The following is a 24326-nucleotide window of genomic DNA, read 5'->3' as shown; positions in this document are numbered from 1 at the left end:
GAGTGTCCTCACAAGTACAGTAGAATTGTGTGTGTGTCCATGGAATGACTTGGCTACAAAGGACACCTGGAAGATCCACTTACAACACTGAACAAAAGATGTCTGGTACAAGAGGAGGGGTGAGGGGAGTGGGAGTGATTGGGGAGTGTCTTTCATCAACACAGACCTTCTGCAAATGGGAAAAGAAGTGTGTGTGTGTGTGTGTGTGTGTGCGTGCGCGCGCGGGAGATGTTGGCCTCTGCTCAGGTTTGGGGACAAAGGGCAGAGTGATTCTGGGGTTGGTGGGTTCATAGAAGCGAACAGCAACCAGCGTCCAGGCTTGAGGCCAAGCCAACGGTTAGATTCAGATGAATTTACTGGGCACTTGTCAACAGCCTCTTTCTCTCTGCTTTGCTTTCATAACTTTGAAAAGCTTTAGATCCGAGGAGCCTTGTAAATTAATAAATTTGATTGTTTTTAATAGCTGTTTTTCACCTGTTTTTTTTTTTTTTTTTAAACATTCAATTTTAATATTGAGACCAACACCTATGAAAAAATTGTCATTTACTTAGTCTTTGTAAGCTAGCTACCAGTTGAGCTTTATCAGCTTCATTAACACAATAATTGTATTAAAACTAAGACTACCTGTTGTGAAATGTTTGTTTGGACAATTTAATAAGCAATTCATGTTGTTTAGTTTAAAAACAGTATAGTGTGGTTAAAAACGTGCTATTTACATTATTTACAATAAATGATTTACAGCTTATATGTGAGAAATGTACACAACATACAACAGTATATTGAGCGATAAACAGTTCACAGTAAAAGACAAGCGCTTTTGGCCATCATTCGAGGCCACTACGCTACACAACCCACTGTATGCAATGGTAATTAGACTGGTCATAATGTTTAAAATGCATCATTTTCAGTGTGTAGCTGTTGAGATGTCTTTGGGCTGAATGTTAAGACATTCATGTGCTCTTTATAGACATAGCAGAGAACTATAATGTTGTTAAGAGTGTGTACAAATGCATCATTGTGTTTTCAGTTCAGACAATGAAACTGTCGTCTCTCATTAGAGACTTGTTATTTACACTCCACTGGCTACTGGCTGCAGGGAGAGACACACTCCAACTCTGAGCACACTGTGATGTGCTGTTGAGATGAAGGGCCTCTGTGGGGTCTGGAGACACCCAGAGGTCTTCCCAGGAGTCCTGGGGGGCTGCTTGCTTATTGAGAAATGCTTACATTTTAAGTCCTACAGAAATTTAATTAAATGTTTGTTTTTTTCTGCTATAGCATACATATCTGCTATGTAAATCACATCCTGTGTCCTTTTCCAAGATAAACAGTGTGACATCTGACAATTGGTACTAACAATAATCGTGAGACTTGTTTTTCAAGTCAAAAGTCACATAAAGCCTCGCCAAAACAAAGCAAGTTATATATGGAAAAGAAGGTAGATTGAAAATCCTTTTGCAATGTTCTGTGGGTCCTTGTGAAGTGATTCTCAGAGAGCAACAGTGATTTGAGTTGTATTGAATGTATGAACACACCTACCAAGTGAGAGCAAAAGCATCTCAAAGTATACTTAATGTTCAACCAGAAATAGTTTGCAAACCACTGCAAACTGTTTTTAAAAAAAGCTGCACCTCTGGTTTTCTGTAAACAGAGGAGTGTCCCACCTGAAGCTCCTCCGTGCTGCTGCTCTGCTCCATCTCTGACAGAAGACCATCTGCAGCCTCCAGCCAAACCCGGACGCCCTGCAGCTCCACCTGGACCTTTTCTCTCTCCTCCAGCTCCATCCTGGCTGCCTTCAAACCCTCCCTGCTTCTCTGCTTCACACTGGGAAAACACACAAACACATACGTCCAACAATTCAAACAATTTGATTTAACAACTGTATAGCCTCCTACCCTAAATCAGTGAAAGTGAGAGTTTGCATTGAGAATAAAATCTACCAATACATTCAAAACACTGAGCCTAATGGCAGTTTAAGTACTGTCAGTGTAAATGTATTTAAATACTGCCCAACCTCAGAGGCACTGCAGGCTATGGCCGACCCACTTTCCTCTGATTGCTTATTCAGGCGTAGCAGAGCTTATGGGTAATTGAGTTATTTGTTTATTTATACATTTACAAAAAGAGAGTGATGGAATGTTTGTAGGAAAAGTATCATGAGACTTAAAGGCAGGAAATGCAGGAAATTAACACTTGATGGAAATTATCCTCTATATAAATATAAGGGTCAAAGGATTTAGAACTGGACTAGATGTTTACCAGAAATCTTCAGCCACAGTAATATAAATTAAGTTATGAAGTGCACCTCAAACAGCACCTTACCTGCCGTATCGAGCCTGTATGGCCTGCAGCTGCTGACAGAGCGGAGTGGGCGGAGCCTGCTCCAGGTGAGCAGGGACACCCAGCAGCCTGGCAGCGCGCAGTTCCAGTGCCGACAGGGCTCGATGTTCGCAGTCCAGTCTGTCCTGGTACTGTTCCCAGGACTGCAGCAGATCCTGCAGGTCCTCGGTGGAGGCCTTTACCCGGGAGCCATCAGGGAGCTCCGCCTCCACCTGCTGCAAGAGAGCCAATGCCTTCTCCACCTGAGAGCAGAGACAGAGTCTTAATAATTTAATAATTCTTCTTAGTAATATGAGCAAACAATAATAACCAGTGTTTCCTCTATGTTGATATTACCGCGGCGGCCCACCACGGTAAAATTTCTGCCGAGAAATAGGGCAGATGCACAACAGGGTTTCCGCCATGTACACCGCGCACCGCCGCTCCTTCAGCTGTTTATGAAAAGTCATAAAGTCGTAATTACACGACTCAGCAGAGCCGTGTGCTCTACTGAACTCAAGCGAACTGTCATTAGCTCTCTCTCCCCTTAGGGTGAGCAACTGGAACAGTGACAGGACGTCATCACTCGCGAAGTCATGGCATCCAAATAAACAACAGGGCGAGTACTACTTGTCACTCAATCTTAGGCAAAGTGACAAACTGCGACGAAAGCCGCAACATGAAATCCGCACTCACGCGGGTCCCGTGAAATATGACAGCTACAGTTTATTGGACAATAGCATTGTGGAAACTGAATTTGATGAATTTACTGTTTATCAGACCCCAGATGAGACAAGAAGCTAACATTAGCGAATGCTGCAGTAACGGTCCCTCTGCCTTTGACTCCCCGCTGCAGGAGACGCTGTATTCCTCCAATTTTTGTATTAATGTTACACTCACGTTATACCAGAGTAGCTAACGTTAGGAGCTCTGTATCCAACTGACAGACACACTTTTTCGGCTTAGAATTATGGTAGGAACCGCTAAAAACACAACAACCTCGCTTTCCTCTCCACCCGACGGACAGACACACTACCTAGGCTTAGAATTACGGTAGGAACCTCTAAAAACACAACAACCTCGCCATCCTCTCCACCTAACGGAAAGACACAGTTCACGTTTTTACAGGTATATCTGGCAACCCGTACTGGCTGTCAAACTGGGTAGTTGATAACAACACACAGGCCAAAACACAAACACAAATTCCGTCACAGAACGGAATTTTCAAAAGGAGAAAATACTGGCATTAGCATTGCTGTCAGAAAAGATAGTATTTCAACTTAGCATGTTTCCTTAATATCTGATGAGACATTGGGGTCATTTTTGGATTTATTACAGTAAATATATTACATATTGGATCTTTAACACTGCTTAAAAAAATATTAATATATTAATACTACCGTTAAAATCACTGGGAGTCTGACTCTGGAAAGTAAAACTGAGATTAACGCTCCTATTCAAGTTAATGTTCTGCTTGTTGTTAGGAAAATTGCTATTTAACACATTTGGAGAGGATTTGAATTGCCATTTTTTCTGTCAATTCTCATCAATTTTGCACTGGCGGTCCTTTGGGGCTGGCTAAAACCTCTTTGGGGGGTGCCAAAAAATCTTGTAAAATAAATATGTAGTGGCATTTGCAAGATAAAATGGTATTTTAGTTTAGTTTAACAGGGAATTAATAGGGCTGTACTCGACACTTTTGTCAGTCTTAAAGACTCTTAGAGTATTAAGCAATGCTTTATTAAACTGGCAGGTTTTTGAATGGGTTTAGGTGGGACACTTAGAGTGACAAAGACATTCACCTAAAAAAGTAAACAAGCAAAGTTAGCCCTCGAAGCTAATGCATGCTAATTACTATAGCAAAAAAAAAAACTTAGTCTTAACCGACACCAACACACTTTTATTAACTCCCATATTGACAACGGTAGCACATACCGCTAGCTTCACTTCACACTGCTCTTACTAAATATTCATTCCATCAGTTGCTGCTGCCGTTTCATCCCAGATATTTTTACTGTAATGTACTGTTACTTACACTGTTAGTGATTTCGCTCCATTCTGCAATCCTCCGTTCACTACGAGCTGTCAGCTGTTGTGTGCAGCGATGTAGTCTTGATACGCGTTTCCAGACAGCAGCCACAGCGGCCTCCCTGCCTCCACAACAGCTCTGCTCTGGGCACCACTCCTTCAGCTCCGTCAGACGACTCTGCAGGGTCTCCAGATCCTCAGACAGAACCTGCACACGAGAGAGTGTATCTGTTACGACAGGTCTGTCAGTGAATGTAGTTAGTACTGACATGTGACAAATCAGGGCGGGAGGTGTTTGTAAACGCTGTCATAACCCAGTACTGCGACTTGTGGAGGAGATTCAAATTGAGATTGATTTCGGAAGGAGGAAGAAGGAAGCAAGCACGCTGCAGGCTGACGCTGGAAAGCCACGCTTTCACACGGAAAAAACTATTGGAGAGAAAGACTGTTTATGATTGAAGAGACGTTTTCTTGTTTTCCCACAACACAACTTTTTGTAAATATTATTAAGATTAATCGCATTAATGTCATAGTTAACTTGCAATTAATCGCACATTTTTATCTATTGGCTTTGACGAGGGGGCAGAGAATTCGCATCAGCTGTGTGCTTGGCCATCACATGCTGCGAGGATAGCTCAGTTCACAACGACAAAACAGATCACTTTGGTCTTGTCAATGGAACCATTTGGCAACTTTTTAAAAGTAAACTTTCCATTCAGAACCTTATTGGCATCCATTTCGGCGTCTCGCTCAAAACTTAACGTTAGCCTACTACTCTTTGGCTGGCTCGCAAGCCCAAACAAGTGTGTGCGGCGTGCCTGTTGTTTTGTTTCCGGTCTAGCTAGATCCGGTGTGGTGTTGTAGTTTTTCTAACGTTACTAGTTGTTGCAACAGCATGTGAAAACAACTACAAAGTTTGCTAGGCCAAAAAGAACGTTAATCTCACGATAAAAAAATGTACGCCATTAAAATGGGTTTGCGTTAACGCCGTTAATAACGCGTTTAACTGACAGCACTAAAATATACCTTTTAAAACCTGACTAATACACCAAGGAGCAGGCTCGTGGAGAAGTCAACGAGAGATGCTGGAGCTGCTCGGAGCACCCGAGCAGGCTGGAGCTCCAGATGACCAACGCTAGCAGGCCCGGCTTCAGAACGCGGAATGACACAGTGGCTGAGTGAGTCAGTTTAACACAGCACAAACGCCTCTAGGAGTCAGGGGTGTAAGAAAAAATCGATACACTTGAGTATCGCAATATTTTATTTTGCAATACTGTATCGATTTCCAAAAAGGTATTATTGTTTTTTTTTTTTTTTTTTTTTTTTACGTTCAAAAATATTCATGTAAGACAGTGGTTCACGTTTATGTTGTGTTTAAACCCCCTACCGCTAGATGGCTATGCTGAGACGCACCACTAGTGTCCTTGCCTAACAGTGCCTTGCATAGACAGTATATAAACTGGACCAACAGATTCCGTTGCTCTGGACGGAGACCAGTGAAGGATATTAGAAGCACTTTTCCGGTGATGGCTGAGCGTTACTGCGCAGCCTCCAACTGAGCTCGAAGACGTAGATGTAACATGAGCAACCTGTCTGAAAGTTGTAAGTCTTCTGGTAGCTATGCCAAGAGAAATCTCAATCATTCCCAATCTTACAGAGACGGAGAGCGTAGGTATATGTAAGGAGATAATATAGGCACAGGCTAATTATTGCTAACTAAAATGCTAGTTAACATTAGTAATTAAACTTAAACAGCTAATGTAAGTCGAAACTGCCTGCGAGCTTCTCCTGTATTATACGGTAATTCCTCTACTATGTGACAGTAAGTCCCGTGGTTATCACGCAATCATTAGCCTATTTTTTACAAAAACGTCTACTACGGAGCCATAACGTGAGATACAAGGTAATGGAGCCTTTTATACATTGTTGTGTTTCTTTAGAAATAAATAGATGCAGAAATAATGCAAATACAGTCTTTAAACGCTTCAGATGTAAAGTTAAGTGGCGCCAAAATGAATGGCAGTCAATGGAATGCTAACGGGAGGTGATGGCTTGGTAGCATCAAAATGGTGCCATAGGAGCTACGCTTTCCGGGGAGAGGCTTACCCCCTTGGTGCCTAGCAGTGCCTGACTTTTTGCTAGAAGCTAACAATGTAGCTATGGCTGAACTTTGGCCTACTTTAGCATTTAAAAATTTGCTCACTAACAACCTGTGAACCACAATCCCAAAATGGCAGTTTGATTTTCTGTGTACTGAATTGTTTACCTAAAGTAAACTTCTTTGACTTTTATGAACATCATGTCTTTTTTTAAATATTAGTTTTTCTAAAATTATACTTTAAAAAAATCCCAATATATCGCCTTACGCACAGTATCGAAATATATTGCAATATATTGAATCGTGACCCATGTATCGTGATACGTATCGTATCACCAGATTCTTGTCAATACACAGCCCTACTAGGAGTGGGAAAGATATGCACTCATCCAGGCCAGCTTTGGTCTCACTCTCACGTTAAATGCACACACGTAGGATAGGAGACAATATATTTAATGTTACGAGCTAAGTTAGCCTTTAGTAGCTGTATTTCTTTGTTCTACGAGCCTATGTTAGCTTAGCCTTGTAACACCTTTAAAATTTCAAAGTTTTTTTTTTTATTTTTTCATGTATGCTTTACTGATCTCTTTACTTCAAAACATAAAGTGGTGAATAATACGTGTCCCCGGAGTAGTGAAGTTTGATACGTACTCTGAGCTTGGTTTGCTGGTCAGTACAGTCAGCGAGACAGGTGACCTTTTGACAGATGAACTGGGAGAGGCTGTTCTCTGCGCTCTTCACATTCTGGATGATCTCATCTTGGCACTGGATGTATTTTCTGTGATGTTCTGCGCAACTGAAAGACAGAATTTCATATCTGTTAATGTCCAACAAGAAGAAGATATTGCTTCAACTCACGCAAAAAGAAATTTGAATGGAATGGAGAATGGCTGGATGTCTATGGTAGGTCTTTGAGTCTCTTCCAGGTAATGTGTGTTTTGTGGCCCAGTTTGTTAAATGTTTCTCACCGATGTCATTACATGCAGATTTTGTACTCTTCACAAAAAATAAATATATACTATCTTATTTACTCTTGAAAAGTATACCTTAAAGCATTTTGTAAACTTGTCTTTGAATAATGCTAAATTATTGTAATATGTAACGCATGAAGGTAGGGCTTCGAAAAATCTAGAAAATCAAATATCACGATATTTTTGACCAAATACATTGATGTCAATATTGCGGCGATATTGTAGGGTTGACTTCTGGTGCTTTCACAAAATATTTACACGAGAGTTTTGATAAATAACCATCAATAATGTGGATACAATGACTAAGTGGGTAAAGGCAGATAATAGACAAACTAGAACAGTCTGGTAAGTTCAGAAAATAACATTACTTTACTGTAACGCAGCCTTTATAACCAGGAAAAGACAACAGTTTGTAGTTGTAGTTTGTAGTAGTAGTAGTTTGTGCGGCTACCAAAGTAGGACATAAAATACATTTTAGTTTTTTTCTTTGCACATACAAGTACAAACTGGCATCTTTAAGACTTTTATGAGAAGACTGAGTAATCAGACTTTCATCTGTGAGCCTATTACCTGCTGAGACACTCCAGTCGTATGTGTCCCTTTGCCTGAAGAGTGGACATCCTCACCAGGAGCTGGCTTAGAATTTTCTCCTGGAGCTGCTCCACCTTCTGGGGGGACAGGTAAGGGTGAAGGGTAACCTGGCTCTGGAGTTGCTCCACATGGGTCTGGAACTGCTGCTGCAGTGAGGCCAAAGCCTGCCGGGTTTCCTCCAGCCGTCCAGAACAGAGTCCAGCAGAGCCCTGCGGTGGCAGCAGAGAGACCTCAATGTCCCTCAGGAACTGTGCTGCTTGTTGAACAGCACACGTGTAGCCTCTCAGAGACTCCTTGGCCTGGCAGATGTTCTCCTAAAATATAATAAACATACAATTTTAACGAAACACTCTAATCACATTAGGGCTATAGCATTCCAGTTGTCAGTCCATTTGTAGATGTTTTTGACCATATTATCCATGTCAATTAGAATTCATCACAGCTTTGTTTAACGGAGTGTGCACACAACTGTGCTAAGTAGTGTTATAGTCAAGACTACCTAAACCGAGACCAATTCATCACCAAGACCAGAGTGTATCTAGACCGAGACAAGACCAAGACTTTGAGGGGTTGAGACCTAGTCAAGACCAAGACCAGACCAGTGTGAGTCCCACACTGCATGCCACGATAAAATAGGGACTCCTCAAATTAATCTGAAAGCTCCACATTCCCATAAAAACACCCACAGAAAACAAATTTAGATTTTTTTTCATTCACAATTTGGCTGACATCTCCCAGACAGCTAGAGCTGCTTCTTCTGTCTCCCGCATTCACTTTCTTGGGAATGCGGAGTGGGGAGAAGGTTAACTAACAAATGTCGAATTAGAAATGTCAAGCTATTGGTTTCTTTTGAAGCAGGTAGTTTTACATCCCATCATGGTAATGATAACACATGAATCAGAATATGTGTAAAATAAATGTAGGACATAAAATCCAGAGTCCCCTTTATCTGAGGCCAAGACAAGACCGAGTAATGGTCGATTCCGAGATGAGATCTTCAAAAAGCGGTCTTGAGACGGTCTTGAGTACTACATCGCTGGTGCTAAGTACAGTATGAGTAAGATTTTAGCTTCAGATATAGCTTGGATTCTGACCTGGTGTCAAATGTTTTGAATCTGTTACTAAACTAGTTATTTAGTGGACCTGGTCTGGAAACTAGCTGACTGCCTGTGCCTTTACTGAGGCACACAAGTTATGTCCAGAACACTATTTTAGTATGTGAAAATAATGGAATTAACTTGTTTAAGCTGCAGAGTACAGGATAGGTGGGTTTCGCTTTGTAATGATGATTAAAATAGTCGTCAGACACAGAATGGTATTGTAAATTAACTTGCAAATGCTTCTCTATAATTGTCTAAACTTAATTAAAAGTCATTGGCAAACTTATAAAAACATTTCAATATTCATTTTTTTCGTAAAAAAAACAAACAAGAATAGTACAACTTGCCATTTGTGAGTCACATTCACAGAGGACTGCATTCTTTAAGTCTATCAGATCTTGGGATCCATGTCCTTGTCTCTTTCCCTTCTTTTGCTCTAGAACCTCCAGTGCTCTCATTCTGGACTCTACAGTCTTTTTCGAAGACATGATCCTTTGGTATTCGTTGTTAATTTCTGTTTCATTTGGCTCCAACATGGGGAGTTTCTGGAGCTCTTGCTGGCTCTTCCAGAGGAAGGCCTGAGTGGCTGCCTTCTCTGAGTCCAGGTCCAGATCCTCCAGCAGGTTCCACTCCATGATGCTGAGGTTGTTGTAGAGCATCATCTCCAAGGTGTCAAGGCTCCCCTCGTTTTGTTTCAGTCTCTGTCGCTCTGTGCTCAGCTGTGATGGGTAAAGATCAGTGGAGATCATCTGGAGTTTGGAGCCAGCCTCCTCAGACATATACTTTATAAGAGAAAGCTGGACGAGGAGGGTCTGACAGACTTGGTACTTCTCGTCCAGCGCCAGGCTGTCGTCTTTGGCCTGACGGACCTGCTCCTGAACGTTCTCCCTGAGGTCCTCCACACACTGCCTGTTGTTCAGGTACCGCTCATGGCCTCTGGCTTTCATTTCCAGGGTGACCATTTTGCTGAGAAGTTCAGAAGTGACTGAGTACAGTTCCCTCGTCTTTTCCTGGGGAATCCACTGTTGCAGAAGGTCAACCTGGGACTTGTGCTCCAAAATCATGTGTTTGGAAGGCTCCAAAGCTTGCAGGGACTCGCTCGTGATGGGGAACCTGTATCTACTCAGATCTACTAACATCTGCCTCAGGCTTGTTTCTATGGTGAGCAGGTTTTTCTTGCTGCAATCTAGAGTCTGCGTGAGTTCATCCAGGTCCTTTTTGTTGGCCTTCTCATAGCTGCTGATGGCTCTGATGTCCCCCTGGAGGTTGGTAAGCTTGTCGAAAAGCCGACAGTTCTCTGTGATGCTGAGTTCAGAGGCAATGTCTTTACTCTTCATTAGAAGAGCCTCACAGACAGCGGCCTGCTTCTCCGCCTCAGCCAGGGTCTCTTGGATCTGACGAACTCGGCGGTCCAGTTCAGCAGGGCTCCTCAGCTCACTGTCTGGACTCCTGGAGGCCTCTTTGTGCAGATGAGCCAAAACCCAGGAGTCTAGGTCAGCAATCTGCTCTGACAGCTTCTCTCTGGTCTGCAGTCCGGACTCTATTTCTCTAACAGCCTTGGCTAGCTTCTCAGATGTCCACTTTGAGAGTTCTTGGAGGGATTTCAGAGAGGAGTGCACCATGGGCACCTCCTCAGCCTGGTCCAGCTGTGGAAGGAGCTCTGTCACCTCCTCCACCAGTGTCTCCAGTTGGCCCTGTTTGGCCATGACCTTAGACTGCAGCTTCTTCAGATCTCTGAGCTGCCGGTGCACCTCCTCGGGGAGGAGAGCAACCCTTTCCCTCCGGCCATCAATCTCACTTTCTGTCTGCTTTGCCCAGACGAGGCCATCCCTCATCACCACCATAATTTTCTCCATGATGGCGTTGCTGCTGCTCTGAGTTTGAGAGGACACTAGTTCCTTTGTGTGGCAAAGTTGGTCTTTGATGCTCTGAAGCCCCAGCTGTATCTCAGTTGTATCCTTCTCCCTCTGTGAGCCGAGGAGTAGCGCCTCCAACAGCTGCTGCAGATGAAGGTATTTTTTCCAAGCAGCTTTAACCTCAGCATTTGCCACCATCAGCTGCTGCGCCTTCTTGCAGTTCCACTGAGTAACTAAAGGAGACTTGGCTTCAAGTTCTTTGCCGATTGTCTCCAAATGTTCCTGAAGATCTGATATTGCCAACTGAAGGCTGCTGGTCTCGTGAAAATGGACATTTGTGTGATACAAGGTCCTCTCCACAGCTCTTTCCAGGCCTCTCCACTTCTCTTGCAGGTTATTCTGCTCAGTCTGTGCGGGTGCTCGCTTAGACCAGCTGAGGTGGGGGTATAACTTGGTATGGGTCACGAGCAACTCCCCCAGTACTGTTCTGTTCTCCTCCATACTCCTCTGTAAGGAGCACAGTCGCTCTGCTTCCTTGGAGCTGCTCTCCTCTGGGGACCTGAAAGAAAAACAGTTAAGTCTTTAACAGTTGTTAAAGATATAAGTATGAGGGGGAATGTTGAGGTTTACATTACATTTAATGTTAACAAACAAAGTATTGCTTTAGAAAGATTCAACACTCCTGTTCTTCCGGTCTCTGCCCCCCTTTAGCCTCGACTCAGTCTTGCTCCTTCTTAGTTCTCTATAGACTTCAACAGTCCCGCCCCTCCTCTGAGAGACCTTAGGTTCCGGAAGTAAATTTCCCATTCATTTCTCCCATTGATGTCTGGAAAAATCCATATATAAAGAGTCTTAGACCATGCCTTAGGCTAAGCAGACGTGACATGACTCATAAGCATACAACATATCATTTTGAGTGGACAAACGAACAGAAAATCAAAAAAAAAGTCAAAAGGTACAAGACTGTGTACATATTTTCATTTCAGAGCAAAGGAACTACTCATCCCATAAACCACCGTGCACCACTGAATAATATAGTCGAAGACACAACCGCAAAAGAGCCTCTTGAACAACTTCCAATCCGACGACAGCCTTGCGCACTTTTTTCTCCAAAACAGTGATTTTTATATAGTGAATGTACAGTTAATAGCAGTTCTTTCAGTAGTAATCATGTAAATAATAAAATTATTGATATGACTCCTACAGTATGAAGGCTACAGTAGCCTAGCTAAAGTGAACGGATAATGTTAACTAACATTACCAACCTCCCTGCAAAACTCACCACAACTTTGTAGGTCTTGTCCCTCATGCTGGCCCTTACAAAACCCACAAGCTGAACCTCGGACATTCAATAATGTGACCCGATTTAAAGTGGTTTTCACCCCTTTGGAGACTTGTTCTCGTCCTTGAAAAAAGCCATCATGGCAGCCAAGGAGATCATGATTGCACTGATAAGTCTACCATGCAGAAACGCAACACAGGTTTTTTTTCTTCTTCTTTTTATTAAAGATCATACACTAAACAGTAACGTTACAGAAGCCTACACAGTACAGCAGCAAAGACTCACAGACTTTCGCTGGGTTTAGGGTTTAACCAAACAGTCACATGACATGAGTTCCACCAATCAGAGGCATCACTGTGGGATTGTTCAGGATTGTGGGTAATGTATTTATCCAAGACATCGCAAATAAAAGACATTTATCTCAAAACAAGGTTGGTGCCCCATGAACTTTTGGCGTCTATATGAGCATATACAATCGCTTAGTCATGTCGCAGCTGGTTTTAAGTCTACCAATCGCCGGTTACAATTTTATGGCTTATACTCCAATTGTCAATGGAGAAATTGCATTGTATTTTTACTTCCGGAACCGGCTGTGGGCGGGACTGTTGAGCTTTATAAAGTTTGAGTCCCGCCCCCACCCTCCATTCACTTGTATTGCGTGAAGGTTCCTCCTCGTTAATTCCGTCTGCTAGCAAACAGAAAAATGCCTTAAAGTTGCTGTGTGATGATATGCACTACCAACAATGTAATAAACACATCACTTAAGTTTTTATAAGCTGCTGAACCGAAAAACGGAGCTTTTATGAAGACAAAAGTGGATACAGACGTGAGGGATCAGCAGGGAGAATGGGGAGACTGTGGGAGCCTGACACTAACTAACAGCAAGCATTTTGTTACGAAGTCAAATATCCAGATGTCAGTTTTAGGTTAACTACATGTCTGTAAGTTAAGCATTATATATGCATTATGTACACAGTATGCAACTTGTGTTATAGTGGAATGTGGATAAATCAGAAAGCTAAGCTAGTATTATGTTTGCAAATACCTTAGCTTGCTAACACATAGCTAACATTAGTTTACTAACAGCTAATGTGTAATCTCTGGTAGACATGGGTTGCTTAAATAATAATCCTTTGACATTCTCAAATCTAAAGTGTTTAGCTGGCTACAGGCACTTTGTTAGCGTGTCAGCTCTTGGTTGCAAATTGGGGGCACCGATTATTTTCCCCTCCGGTGGGCCTGGCTTTCAGAGTATGACGCGATGCGTTCTATTTCTATTGCAACATATTGTATAGTACCTTAAAATGTAACCTTCAGTTAAGAAACTAAAAGGAAACCATAGATGAGAACTCACATTCTGACAGCATCCAGTTCTGCTGTCAGTCTTTCCAGTGTAGTCCTGGTTGCTTTGGTCTGTCTGCAGTGATCAGTCACCAGCTGCAGCTGGGCCTCTTTACTCTGGATGACAGCAGCTGCATCCTGGGCAGCAGTGCTCCACTGGTCCTCCACATGCTCCAGAGCATCATTGTTCTCAGCATCGGCTCCTCTCAGCTGAGAGAGCAATGACACCTGTTCCTGGGCAGTCTCTCTGCACTGCTGTACTCAGGAAGAGAAAGTAAACAAAATTATCCAAAGCCTGTAGTTTTGATACAAATGTTTATTGCGATTATTTTATTGTTACTAAACACAAGTAAAATGCTATTGTGGTGACCCAAAATATAGAAACATTCACTAGATACTGCAGCTCCTTTAAGTAGGGAGCTCACTGGGACGAGGGGGCGTTGTTGGGACACTATTTCAGGCTATGTGTGGTTTGTGAGAGGGTGGCTGTGTAACCTGGAAGTGTAACCTGAAGCTGTAAGCTGTGGATAAAAAGTGGAGTAAACAGACTCAACTGAATTTAACTTCTCCATCTTGTTTGTTCCGCACTCCCACACTATTAATGTTTATTTCGACCATTACAATCGTAATTATTTTGACAAATGTGTACTGTTGTTTTTAATATCCACCTTTGAACAAGCTGGTACAGAAAAGCATTGGAGATGTCCAATTCATTAGGTAGTTTGGCATTATAACCCAACCTGCTGCCACCAGTATTTATAAATCAAGCTGTTGCCATAAAGCATTTTTTTTATTTCTCTAGTGAGTCATGCACCCTGTCATTCTGAATCGCACCTGAGCCTCCTTCAGCTGCTGGGCCATGGCTGTTGGGTTGAGCTCAGCTGGGTGGTTCTTGCAGCTCAGGATTCGAGACACCAGCCTGCTTAGACGGTTATCCAGATCAATGGTGGATGTAATCAGAGCATCTGGGGCATCCTCAAGTGGTTTACCCTAAATTCACAGAAACACTTCAGAGTCTGGAGTCTCAAAATTCCAGTTAATGCCCAAATGGGTTTTGGATTATGTCCAAACATGATCTAATTTAAAGCAATAGTGTGCGACTATTTAATATTAATGAACGTCCGTTACATTTAAGCCATTGCCAAATTAGTTGCTACGAAGCTAATTAAGCTTATCAGCTCCACAAAACTCTCTCTGTATTTCTCAGTATGGCTATGTTTACAAAATTGTGTAGTCCGGCGACATTCGTGCACAGCAGCTCGAGTGATGCATTTCACAGCACCGCTGAGAAAGGACAACAGCAGTGTTCAGCTTTGGAGGCAAAGAGGACTGCTGCAACAGGTAAAGGCATGGCTGAAAACCTGAAGAAGCATCCACAAATTGTTTCAGTCAGTGATTGTAATGCTAAGAAAAGACCTACACATTCAACAGAAGGACTCAAATCCCAAAAAGAAAGTGGCCGACGCCGAAGACAAACACAGATAACCATTGGTGTGGCTTTTCCTAATTGGATAGCGCTAAAAAAAAAAAAAGGGACTAAGGTCAGACACAGATGTCGCCTTACTGCTCTTGAAAAGGTTAGTAATGGGTTTTGTAACGTAGGTGCGCGATCACTGAAGGCTTGCATCATGTGGATGCGCCGACAGTGTTGTTATCATTATTAGAATTCCTCATGGGGGCAACAGAAACTACGCACTATAGCTTTAAAAAAGGAATATTACCTCTGTTTTTGATATACAGTACATGGAGCATCAAAAAGGATGAAAAGGAGACAAAATAACGTAACCATGAGATAGATTTAAACCATCAATGCTGACAGTACATGCTCATCACACCCGTATCCTTGTATGCACTTAAAGCCTGTATGTGAAGGATTTGATCATTTTATTTAAACGATTGATCTTTTATGATAATTAACTTTGGTGAGTCCTAGTGGCAGTTTCAAAAAAGACACTGTGGCACACAGAAATGATGATACCTCAGTAAGTTGGCTGTTGGATCCAGTCCCTGAGAGTAGCTGCATTTCTGTGAAGATGTTCCTTGTGGCGCATCCTTCTGGTATCTCCAGAACACGTTTCTCAGTCTTCACAATGCTTGCTTTGGCTAGAGCTTCGTTTTCCTGAGAGGGCAGTCCTTTCATCAGGGTTACCTTACCCCAGATAATGTCAGTTGAAGATTTCTGAACTGCCTGCAGTGATGCAGGTGATATTGTGTCAGCCTTGTACACCTGCTCCCATTGTGGACACAAAACACCAGTATTAATGCAGGAAAAATTCTGACATACAATTGTATAGTGTTTCGGTTGAGCTAAGAAAAGAACTCTGTCTACTTTTTGTTTGGAGGTGTACCAAGCCTTACCCCTTTTAACTTGCAAGACAGTGATAACATGTATGAGGAAGCTCATATTACTACCCCGAGGCACTGAAACCATTGGTAGCACAGGTGGACAGCACTTTTCCTTTTTTATCCTCCTTTTCACTGGATATTGTTTTCTCTCTCTTCTCTCTGTCTACTCAACTTGTCTTCTATTGTAGTTACAAAGGAATTCTGCCATGTTAAATCGACGTTTTTTGAAGGGTGAAGATAGAAATTCAAAGAGGGGAATAGGTTGTCCATTTCTTTGACAGTGTTTGTATCAGGGAAACCTTTGACTTGGGTGGGTATTGACAATAAACCAGTGGAGATACGTTATGGACATGTAACATAGTGGTGAGTTAGTTCTGTTTCATTATATATTACTATAATGAATCAAGGGTTTCCTGGTTTGTGCTCATTTAGAATGAACTAGAATTTGTGGGAAAAATGTCACAGTCTGCAAATAAGTAATCCCCATGTCTTACCTGTGGCGAATCCATTCTCTGCAGTGTCACTTCACCAGTGGTGGAGGTCGTGGCCATTGGGAGTGGAGCATTTTGTATATCCACCTTGACCATCTTTTCTCTTTGTTCTTCCTGAATTGTCCTCTTCCCCTCCTTCTCTTCCTTCTTATTTTCCTTTTCATCTGTTGTGTGTCTCTCTGTTTGGGTTAGAGGGACCTCACTGGGTTCAGACAGGGATTCAGTAAAGCTTTCTCGCACTTCAACCCGGGTCATCTCACTTGCAGGCTTGTCAGTGGTGGTCACATCCTTGCTTTCTTTAACTGTCTCAAACAGAATACGTAATTCCATCTCAGGTTCCTTTTCTATTGTGACAGTTTTGTAATCATGTACACTGATGTGGATGTCTCCTGTTATAACAGACTTCTCATCCAGGCTCTTGGATACATTATGCATGTCATGTGCTGACACTTCAGCATGTTTTTCATGGATACTGCTATCCCTGAGTCTTTCTTTGGTCTTCACTTCGACCATGGTCATCTTGACTGCAGTCTTTTCTGGCTGAATATCAGCTGAAGTCAGGTCTTTGTTTTCTGGCTCTGTTTCGCACTGGCTACTTGTTTGATCTATATCAATTCTTGGTGCCTTTGTTATTGCAACAGATGCAATTTCATGCTCCTTTATAGTGACAGGTGTACCTGGTTGTAAAATGTGCACTTCAGCCCCTTTGTGGATTTTATCCATCCTAATAGAGTTTTCATCCAGGCTCTGGGGTGCATCATGCAAGTCTTTTGTTGACACTTTAGCATTCACTTCTTGCACGTCATGATCCTTGACCTTTTGGGGTCTTTTCTGTGTGGTATTCATGAGCTCTAATTTAATCACTGTTTGGCTTGGTTTTACAGTGTCTTGCTCAGATATGCTTATTTTTTCAAATGTTGTCTCTGAATCACTTAGCTGCCTTGCACACACAGAGGGGGGTTGATTGGAGTCACTCTGAGCCACATTTCCTTGCCTTTCAGTTGTGATTTGTTGCACTTCTAATCTTGTCTTAACTGCAGCCTTCTTTTGCTTAACATCAGGAGTAGTCTTATCTTTGTTTTCTGGGGCTCTTTCGCACTGGACACGTGTTTGACCAACATCTATCCTTCGCTCTTTTGCTCTTGTAACAGAAGTGTTTTCATCCTTCTCCATACTGGTTGTATTTAGTTGTAGGATGTGCACCTCAGACCCCATGTGGATTTTCTTCATCATAACAAACTTTTCATCCAGGCTCTTGGGTACATCGTGCATACCACGTGTTAACACTTCAGGATGCTCTTCTTGGACCACATGTCCCTTGACCTCTGTAGGCCAATCCTGTGCGGGTTTCAAGAGTTCCATCTTAGTGTCAGTTTGGCTTGGTTTTACTATGTCTTGCTTATATACGCTTATTTCTATAAATTCTTTCTCTGTCTCATGCGGTTGCAATGATTCAGAACCAGGAGGGGTGGGTTGAGCTGAGTCCCTTTGAGCCATATTGTCTTGAAATTTAGTACTGCTTTCTTGCACCTTTATCTCAGTCATCTCAACTGCTTCCGCTGGTTTCACATCAGCAGTAGTAATCTTTGTTTCTGGTACTCTTTCGCTCTGGACACTTGTTTGAACACTATCTTTCCTTGGCTCTTTTGCTCTTGTGACAGATGTGTTTTTATCCTTCTCCAAACTGGTCGGTATATCTAGTTGTAGGATGCGCATTTCAGGCCCCATATGGATTTTCTCCATTGTAACTGATTTTTCATCCAAGCTCTTGGGTACACTGTCCATGCCACGTGTAGGATGCTGTTCCTGGACACCATGTTTCTTGACCACTTTAGGTTTTTCCTGCATGGTTATGAAGAGCTCTCTTTGAGTTTTAGTTTGGCTTGGTTTCACCATATGTCGCTCAGATATTTCTACAAATTCTGTCCCTGCCTCATCTGGGGGCAATGCTTCACAAGCAGGAGAGGGTTTGCCCGTTTGAACCACATTGTCTTGACATTCAGTACTGCTTTCTCGTACTTCTATTGTAGTCATCTTAACTGCAGCAGTCATATCTTTGCTTTCTGCTACTCCTTCTCTCTGGAGACTTGTTTGAACAGGTCTGATCCTTTTTGCTCCTGTGACAGATGTGTTTTCATCATCCTCTGGACTGGTCTGTATATCTAATTGTAAAATGCCCACTTCAGGCCCCCGGTTCCTTCTGGCTAGCATGATAAATTCCTCCGAAACAGCAGCTTCAGTTTGCTCTCTGGAAGACACTGAAGATGTTTGACTGTCAGATTCTTTCTTGACGTCCATCAGCTCTGTGGTAGCAAGTTCTGAGGAAAGTTTCATACCCTCTAACATTCTTTTGGTTGGTGAAAGTTTACCTTTTTCAACAAAGGTAATTTCAGTTGTTTCTGTGACCACCTCTTGAATTGAAAATGGCTCCTGATTGTCAGGCTCTTTATTGGTTTTTGTTAGTTCTGGGGAATATTTGAGACCCTTCGACTTTCTTTGGGTTGGTGAAAGCATACCGTCTTTAACAACAGATATTTCAATTGCTCCTGTGACTACCTGTCCAGCTGAAGCTTTGCCACTCTCGGGTTCTTTCTTAGCCTCCTTAGACTCCAGGTCAATACTTCCCCCAAGAGCAGAGACAGGCTCTACAGCTGGACAGGAATACAATGAAGACATCTGACTGTCCGGCTCTTCCTTTGTTTCTGGTTGCTCTGTGGCAGCAAGTTCTGAGGAAAGTTTCGAACACTTAGACTTTCTTTTGGTTGGTGAAAGCTTTCCTTTTTCCACAACAGTAATTTCAGTTGGTGCTGTGACCACCTCTGGAGTTAAAGATGGCTTCAGTCTGTCAGGCTCTTCCTTGGTCTTTGTCAGCTCTGTGGGAGAACATTCTGGGGAAAGGTTTAGACCCTTGGACTTTCTTTTGGTTAAAACAGCAGTTTCAGTGGCTACTGTGACTACCTGTCCAACTAAAGCCTTGTCACTCTCTGGTTCTTCCTTAGTCTCCAGGTCAATATTTCCACCAAGAGCAGAGACGGGCTCTACAGCTGTGGAAATGTCAAGACTTTTTGGCTTCCTTCTGGCTGGTATGGTAAATTTCTCCAAAACAGCAGCTTCAGTTTGCTCTCTGGAATACACTGAAGATGTCTGACTGTCAGATCCTTTCTTGACATCCATCAGTTCTGTGGTAGCAGGTTCTGAGGAAAGTTGCACACCCTTTGACATTATTTTGGTTGGTGAAAGCTTTCCTTTTTCCACGACGGACAATTCAGTTGTTGCTGTGACCACCTCTGGAGTTGAAGATGGCTTCTGACTGTCAGGCTCTTTATTGGTTTTTGTTAGCTCGGTGGTAGCAAGTTCTGGGGAATGTTTGAGACCTTTCGACTTTCTTTTGGTTGGTGAAAGTTTACCTTTTTCCACAACAGTAATTTCAGTTGTTGTTGTGACCACCTCTTGAGATGAAGATTGCTTCTGACTGTCAGGTTCTTCCTTGGTCTTTGTCAGCTCTGTGGGAGAAAGGTCTGGGGAAAGTTTCAGACCCTTCGACTTTATTTTGGTTGGTGAAAGCTCTCCTATTTTTACAACTGTGCTTTCAGTTGGTTCTGTGACCACATCTGGAGTTGAAGATTTTTTACCATCCAGTTCTTTCTTATTTTGTTGAGGCTCCACTGCAGGTGATCTGACATGGGTAGCAACTGTCTCGGAAGATGTGGAAAAGTCACCACTCTTGGACTTTCTACTGGTTGGTAAAAGCTTTGTTTCTTCAATAACAGCACTTCTATTTGGGTCATTGGAACTCAAATAATATTGGTGACCTTCAGGTTCTATCCTTGTCTGATGTGCCTGAGTGTCAGCAAGTTTAAAAGGAGGTTCTGTACTCTTTGACTTTCTCTTAGGTGGTAGAAGCTTACTTTGTTCCAGAACAGCAGTTTTAGCTTGCCCTTGAATAAAGTCTGGGGTTGCGGGATCATTTTCAGGTTCTTGTTTTAGTTCGTTAGGCTCCATTCCAGTAAGTATACCAAGGGGAGACACTGGCTCTGGAACTGTGGAAACCTCAAGACTCTTTGATTTCCTCCTGGCTGGTATAACTTCAGTTTCTTCCACAACCACAGTTTCAGTTAGCTCTCCAGAGCTCAGTGAAGGCTTCTGACTTCCTGGCTCTTGCTTAGTTGTGGTTAGTTCAGTACTCTTTGACTTTCTTCTGGTTGGTATGAGCTTTGTTACTTCCATAACGACACTTTCAGTTTGCTCCCTCAGACTCAAAGCAGACCTCTGACTTTCTGGTTCTGCCATCATCTGTGCTGGCTGTTGGTCAGCCTGTTTCAGAGCAAGTGTTGTTGTAACTTCAGTTGTTGTTACAGAGACAGAGGTGAATGGCTTTGATACATCTAGAATAATTGTTGCTATTTGCTTTGTTTCTTCCAAAGCAGCAGTTTCAGTAAGGTCTCCGGAACTCAATGAAGGCTTCTGACTTTCTGACTCTTGCTTTGTCTCTGTCACTTCCTTTGTACCATGTTCTGGGGAGAGCTTTGGACCCTTTGATCTTCTTTTGGTTGGAGAAAGCTTTTTTTCTTTCACAACAGTAGTTTCAGTTGCTTCTGTGGCCATCTGTGGAGCTGAAGAAGACGTCAGGCTGTCAGGTTCTTTCTTATTATCTTCAGGTTCCACATCAGTGGTTTTATTATGAGCAACAACGTGCTGTGAAGCTGTGGTAGGTTTACTCTTTGACTTTCTTGTGGTTGGTATGAGCTTTGTTACTTCCATAATGACACTTTCAGTTTGCTCCCTCATACTCAAAGCAGACCTCTGACTTTCTGGTTCTTCTGTTATGTGTGCTGGCTGTTGGTCGGCCTGTATCAGAGGAAGCGTTGTTGTAACATCAGTCAGTACAGGGACAGAAGTGAATGGCTCGGATACATCTAGAATAATGGTTGCTATACGCTTTGTTTCCTCCACAACAGCAGCATTAGTTTGCTCCTTGGATCTCAGTAAAGATAGCTGACTGCCAGGCTTTTCTATGGACTGTGTTTTCTCCTTGTTAGAAAATTCTGTGGACAGTTTTGGACTTTTTGACTCTCCTTTGGTTGGCGAGAACTTACTTTTTCCCAAAATAGTTTCGACTGGCTTTGTGATCCCTGGTAAAGTTGAAGAAGTCTTTGCATTCTCAGGTTCCTTCGCAGGTTCCTCAAGCTCTGAATAGTGTTCAGTAGTTATACTATGGGTAACAACTTGCACTGAAGTTGTGGAAACGTTCAAACTCTTTGACTCTTGCCTTTTTCGTACAGACTTAGATTGCTCAGCATCTGTGATAGCCGCTGAAGTAAGGTGAGACATCAGATTTTCTGCTTCGCCTTTGAGCTGTGCAGGTTTTGCAACAGTAACCTTTAACAACACGTCTATACTCTTTGACTCTTTACTGGTAGGTCCAAGCTTGGCTTGCTCAACAATAATGGTCTCAGCTTGCTCTATGACTGACTTAGTGGTGAGTTCACCTGCTGCTACTTCCTTTGTAGCATGTTCTAGGGAGAGCTTTGGACCCTTTGATCTTCTTTTGGTTGGAGAAAGCTTTTTTTCTTTCACAACAGTAGTTTCAGTTGTTTCCGGGGCCATCTGTGGAGTTGAAGAAGAACTCAGGCTGTCAGGTTCTTTCTTATTATCTTCAGGTTCCACATCAGTAGTTATGTTATGTGCAACAACATGCTGTGAAGTTGTGGTATGTTCAGTAATTTTTGACTTTCTTCTGGTTGGTATGAGCTTTGTTTCTTCCATAACAACACTTTCAGTTTGCTCCCTCAGACTCAAAGCAGACCTCTGACTTTCAGGTTCTTCTATCATCTGTACTGGCTGTTGGTCAGCCTGTTTCAAAGGAAGTGTTGTTGTAACATCTGCTGTTACAGGGACAGAAGTCAATGGCTCTGATACATCTAGAATAATGGTTGCAACACGCTTTGTTTCCTCCACAACAACAGTTTCAATTAGCTCTCCGGAGCTCAATGAAGGCTTCTGACTTCCTGGCTCTTGCTTTGTCTCTGTCACTTCATTTGTAGCATGTTCTGGGGAGAGATTTGGACCCTTTGATCTACTTTTGGTTGGAGAAAGCGTCTTTTCTTTCACAACAGTAGTTTCTGTTGTTTCTGTGGCCATCTGTGGAGTTGAAGACGATCTCAAGCTGGCAGGTTCTTTCATATTATCTTTAGGTTTCACATCAGTAGTTTTATTATGGGTAACAACCTGCTGCGAAGGTGTGGTAAGTTTAGTACTCTCTGACTTTCTTATGGTTGGTATGAGCTTTGTTTCTTCCATACCAACACTTTCAGTTTGCTCCCTCAGACTCAAAGCAGACCTCTGACTTTCTGGTTCTTCTGTCATCTGTGCTGGCTGCTGGTCAGCCTGTTTCAGAGGAAGTGTTGTTGTAACATCAGTTATTACAGGGACAGAAGTGAATGGCTCTGATACACCTAGAATAATGGTTGCTATACGCTTTGTTTCTTCCACAACAACAGTTTTAGTTATCTCTCCGGAGCTCAATGAAGGCTTCTGACTTCTAGGATCTTGCTTTGTCTCTGGACCCTTTGATCTTATTTTGGTTGGGGAAAGCTTTTTTTCTTTCACAACAGTAGTTTCAGTTATTTCTGTGGCCATCTGTAGAGTTGACGAAGACTTCAGGCTGTCAGGTTCTTTATTATTATCATCAGGTTTCACATCAGTAGTTCTATTATGTGCAACAACGTGCTGTGAAGTTGTGGTAAGTTCAGTACTCTTTGACTTTTCCTCCCTAAAGCTCAAAGCAGACCTCTGACTTTCCAGTTCTCCTGTCATCTGTGCTGGCTGCTGGCCGGTCTGTTTCAGAGGAAGTGTTGTTGACTTTGGCTTTGGTGGTAAAACTGTACCTTGTTCCAAAACAACAGTTTCAGCCAGTCCTGAAACAAACTGTGAGGTTGACTTCTCAGATTCCTGTACCAACCATGTAGTTCTTTCATTGTCTGCCACTGGCTCTGGATCAGCGGAAACCTCAAGACTATTTGACTTCCTCCTGGTTGGGATAACCACAGTTTTTTTCTCAACAACAGCAGCAGCATTAGTTTGCTCTTTGGATCTCAGTAAAGATATCTGACTGCCAGGCTTTTTTTTGGTCTTTGTCTTTGTTGTTTCATCCAGAATAATGGTTGCTATATGCTTTGTTTCTTCCACAGCAGCAGTTCCTGTTAGATTCCTGGGTGACCCTTGAGTAATAATAGTTTTTACCATTTCAGGCTCCACCTTAGTCTGGGCAGACTCTGTATCAGTGGCCAAAGCCTTGGACTTTCTCCTGGACGGTACAGGTGTAGTATTCTCACTAACACCAGAGGCAGACTGCTCAATGACCTTTTGGATCAATACAGGTTCCTCAACAGCAGGTTTTATTTGCTTAGCTGTGGTATCTAACTTTAGACTTTTAAATGCTGCATCTTGAGAAGTGTTGTTACGTTGTGCTTTAAAAGGTTCTGAAGTATATGTTGGACTCTGGGATTTCTGTTTTGTTGGTTCAATTCTGCTTTGCTCCACACCAGCCATTTGTATGTCTTTCATGACGGCTGTTAATGTTTTATCCTCAGTTTGCAGCTCAGCCGAAACCGACAATTTATCCTCAATAGATGTAGATTTTTCTGTTAAGGGAATGTTTTTTTGTAGTTTAAGTTGATGTTTTTTCTCAGGTGAGCGCTTGCTTTTGCGTGGTGGTGCCACTACAGATGTCTTTGTCTCCTCAAGATTACCATGAAGGACACCAGGCAGCTTTTGTTTGCTCTTTCTATCAAGTTCCTTGAACAGAGGGGTAAAAATTACATTAATTACTACAGTTTCTTAACTATTACTTAAATATAACATGCAATATGTATGAGAAATAATTCTATTTAACATGATTTAA

General features: G+C 42.5%; 2 protein-coding genes across 3 annotated transcripts in view; both read right to left on the bottom strand.

Annotated features, from left to right (window-relative positions):
• LOC116036812 (nesprin-2-like) overlaps positions 1–22980 on the bottom strand; it is a 49654-nt gene extending 26674 nt beyond the window's left edge. Inside the window, exons 1-12 of one of the 2 annotated variants that reach the window (XM_035994506.1) lie at positions 22879–22980; positions 18892–21339; positions 16427–18744; positions 15565–15813; positions 14421–14576; positions 13600–13841; positions 9455–11522; positions 7987–8321; positions 7097–7241; positions 4355–4555; positions 2323–2582; positions 1665–1824 (exon numbers count right to left, since the gene is read on the bottom strand). In XM_035994506.1, the coding sequence (XP_035850399.1) occupies positions 1665–1824; positions 2323–2582; positions 4355–4555; positions 7097–7241; positions 7987–8321; positions 9455–11522; positions 13600–13841; positions 14421–14576; positions 15565–15813; positions 16427–18744; positions 18892–21211 (8454 nt within the window). In that variant the 5' untranslated portion in view covers positions 21212–21339; positions 22879–22980. Of the gene's footprint in view, positions 1–1664; positions 1825–2322; positions 2583–4354; positions 4556–7096; positions 7242–7986; positions 8322–9454; positions 11523–13599; positions 13842–14420; positions 14577–15564; positions 15814–16426; positions 18745–18891 lie in introns of both variants that reach the window. The other variant, XM_035994505.1, reaches the window with a different exon arrangement.
• The window catches only part of LOC116036810 (nesprin-2-like), a 149830-nt gene continuing 148309 nt past the window's right edge, over positions 22806–24326 (bottom strand). The window contains exons 58-59 of the mRNA XM_035994929.1: positions 22963–24220; positions 22806–22810 (exon numbers count right to left, since the gene is read on the bottom strand). Coding sequence (XP_035850822.1) covers positions 22806–22810; positions 22963–24220 — 1263 coding nt within the window. The remainder of the gene's footprint in view (positions 22811–22962; positions 24221–24326) is intronic.

This window comes from Sander lucioperca, chromosome 18 (genome assembly GCF_008315115.2).
Source record: "Sander lucioperca isolate FBNREF2018 chromosome 18, SLUC_FBN_1.2, whole genome shotgun sequence".
NCBI lineage: Eukaryota > Metazoa > Chordata > Actinopteri > Perciformes > Percidae > Sander > Sander lucioperca.
This window is presented reverse-complemented; position numbering and strand designations above follow the sequence as displayed.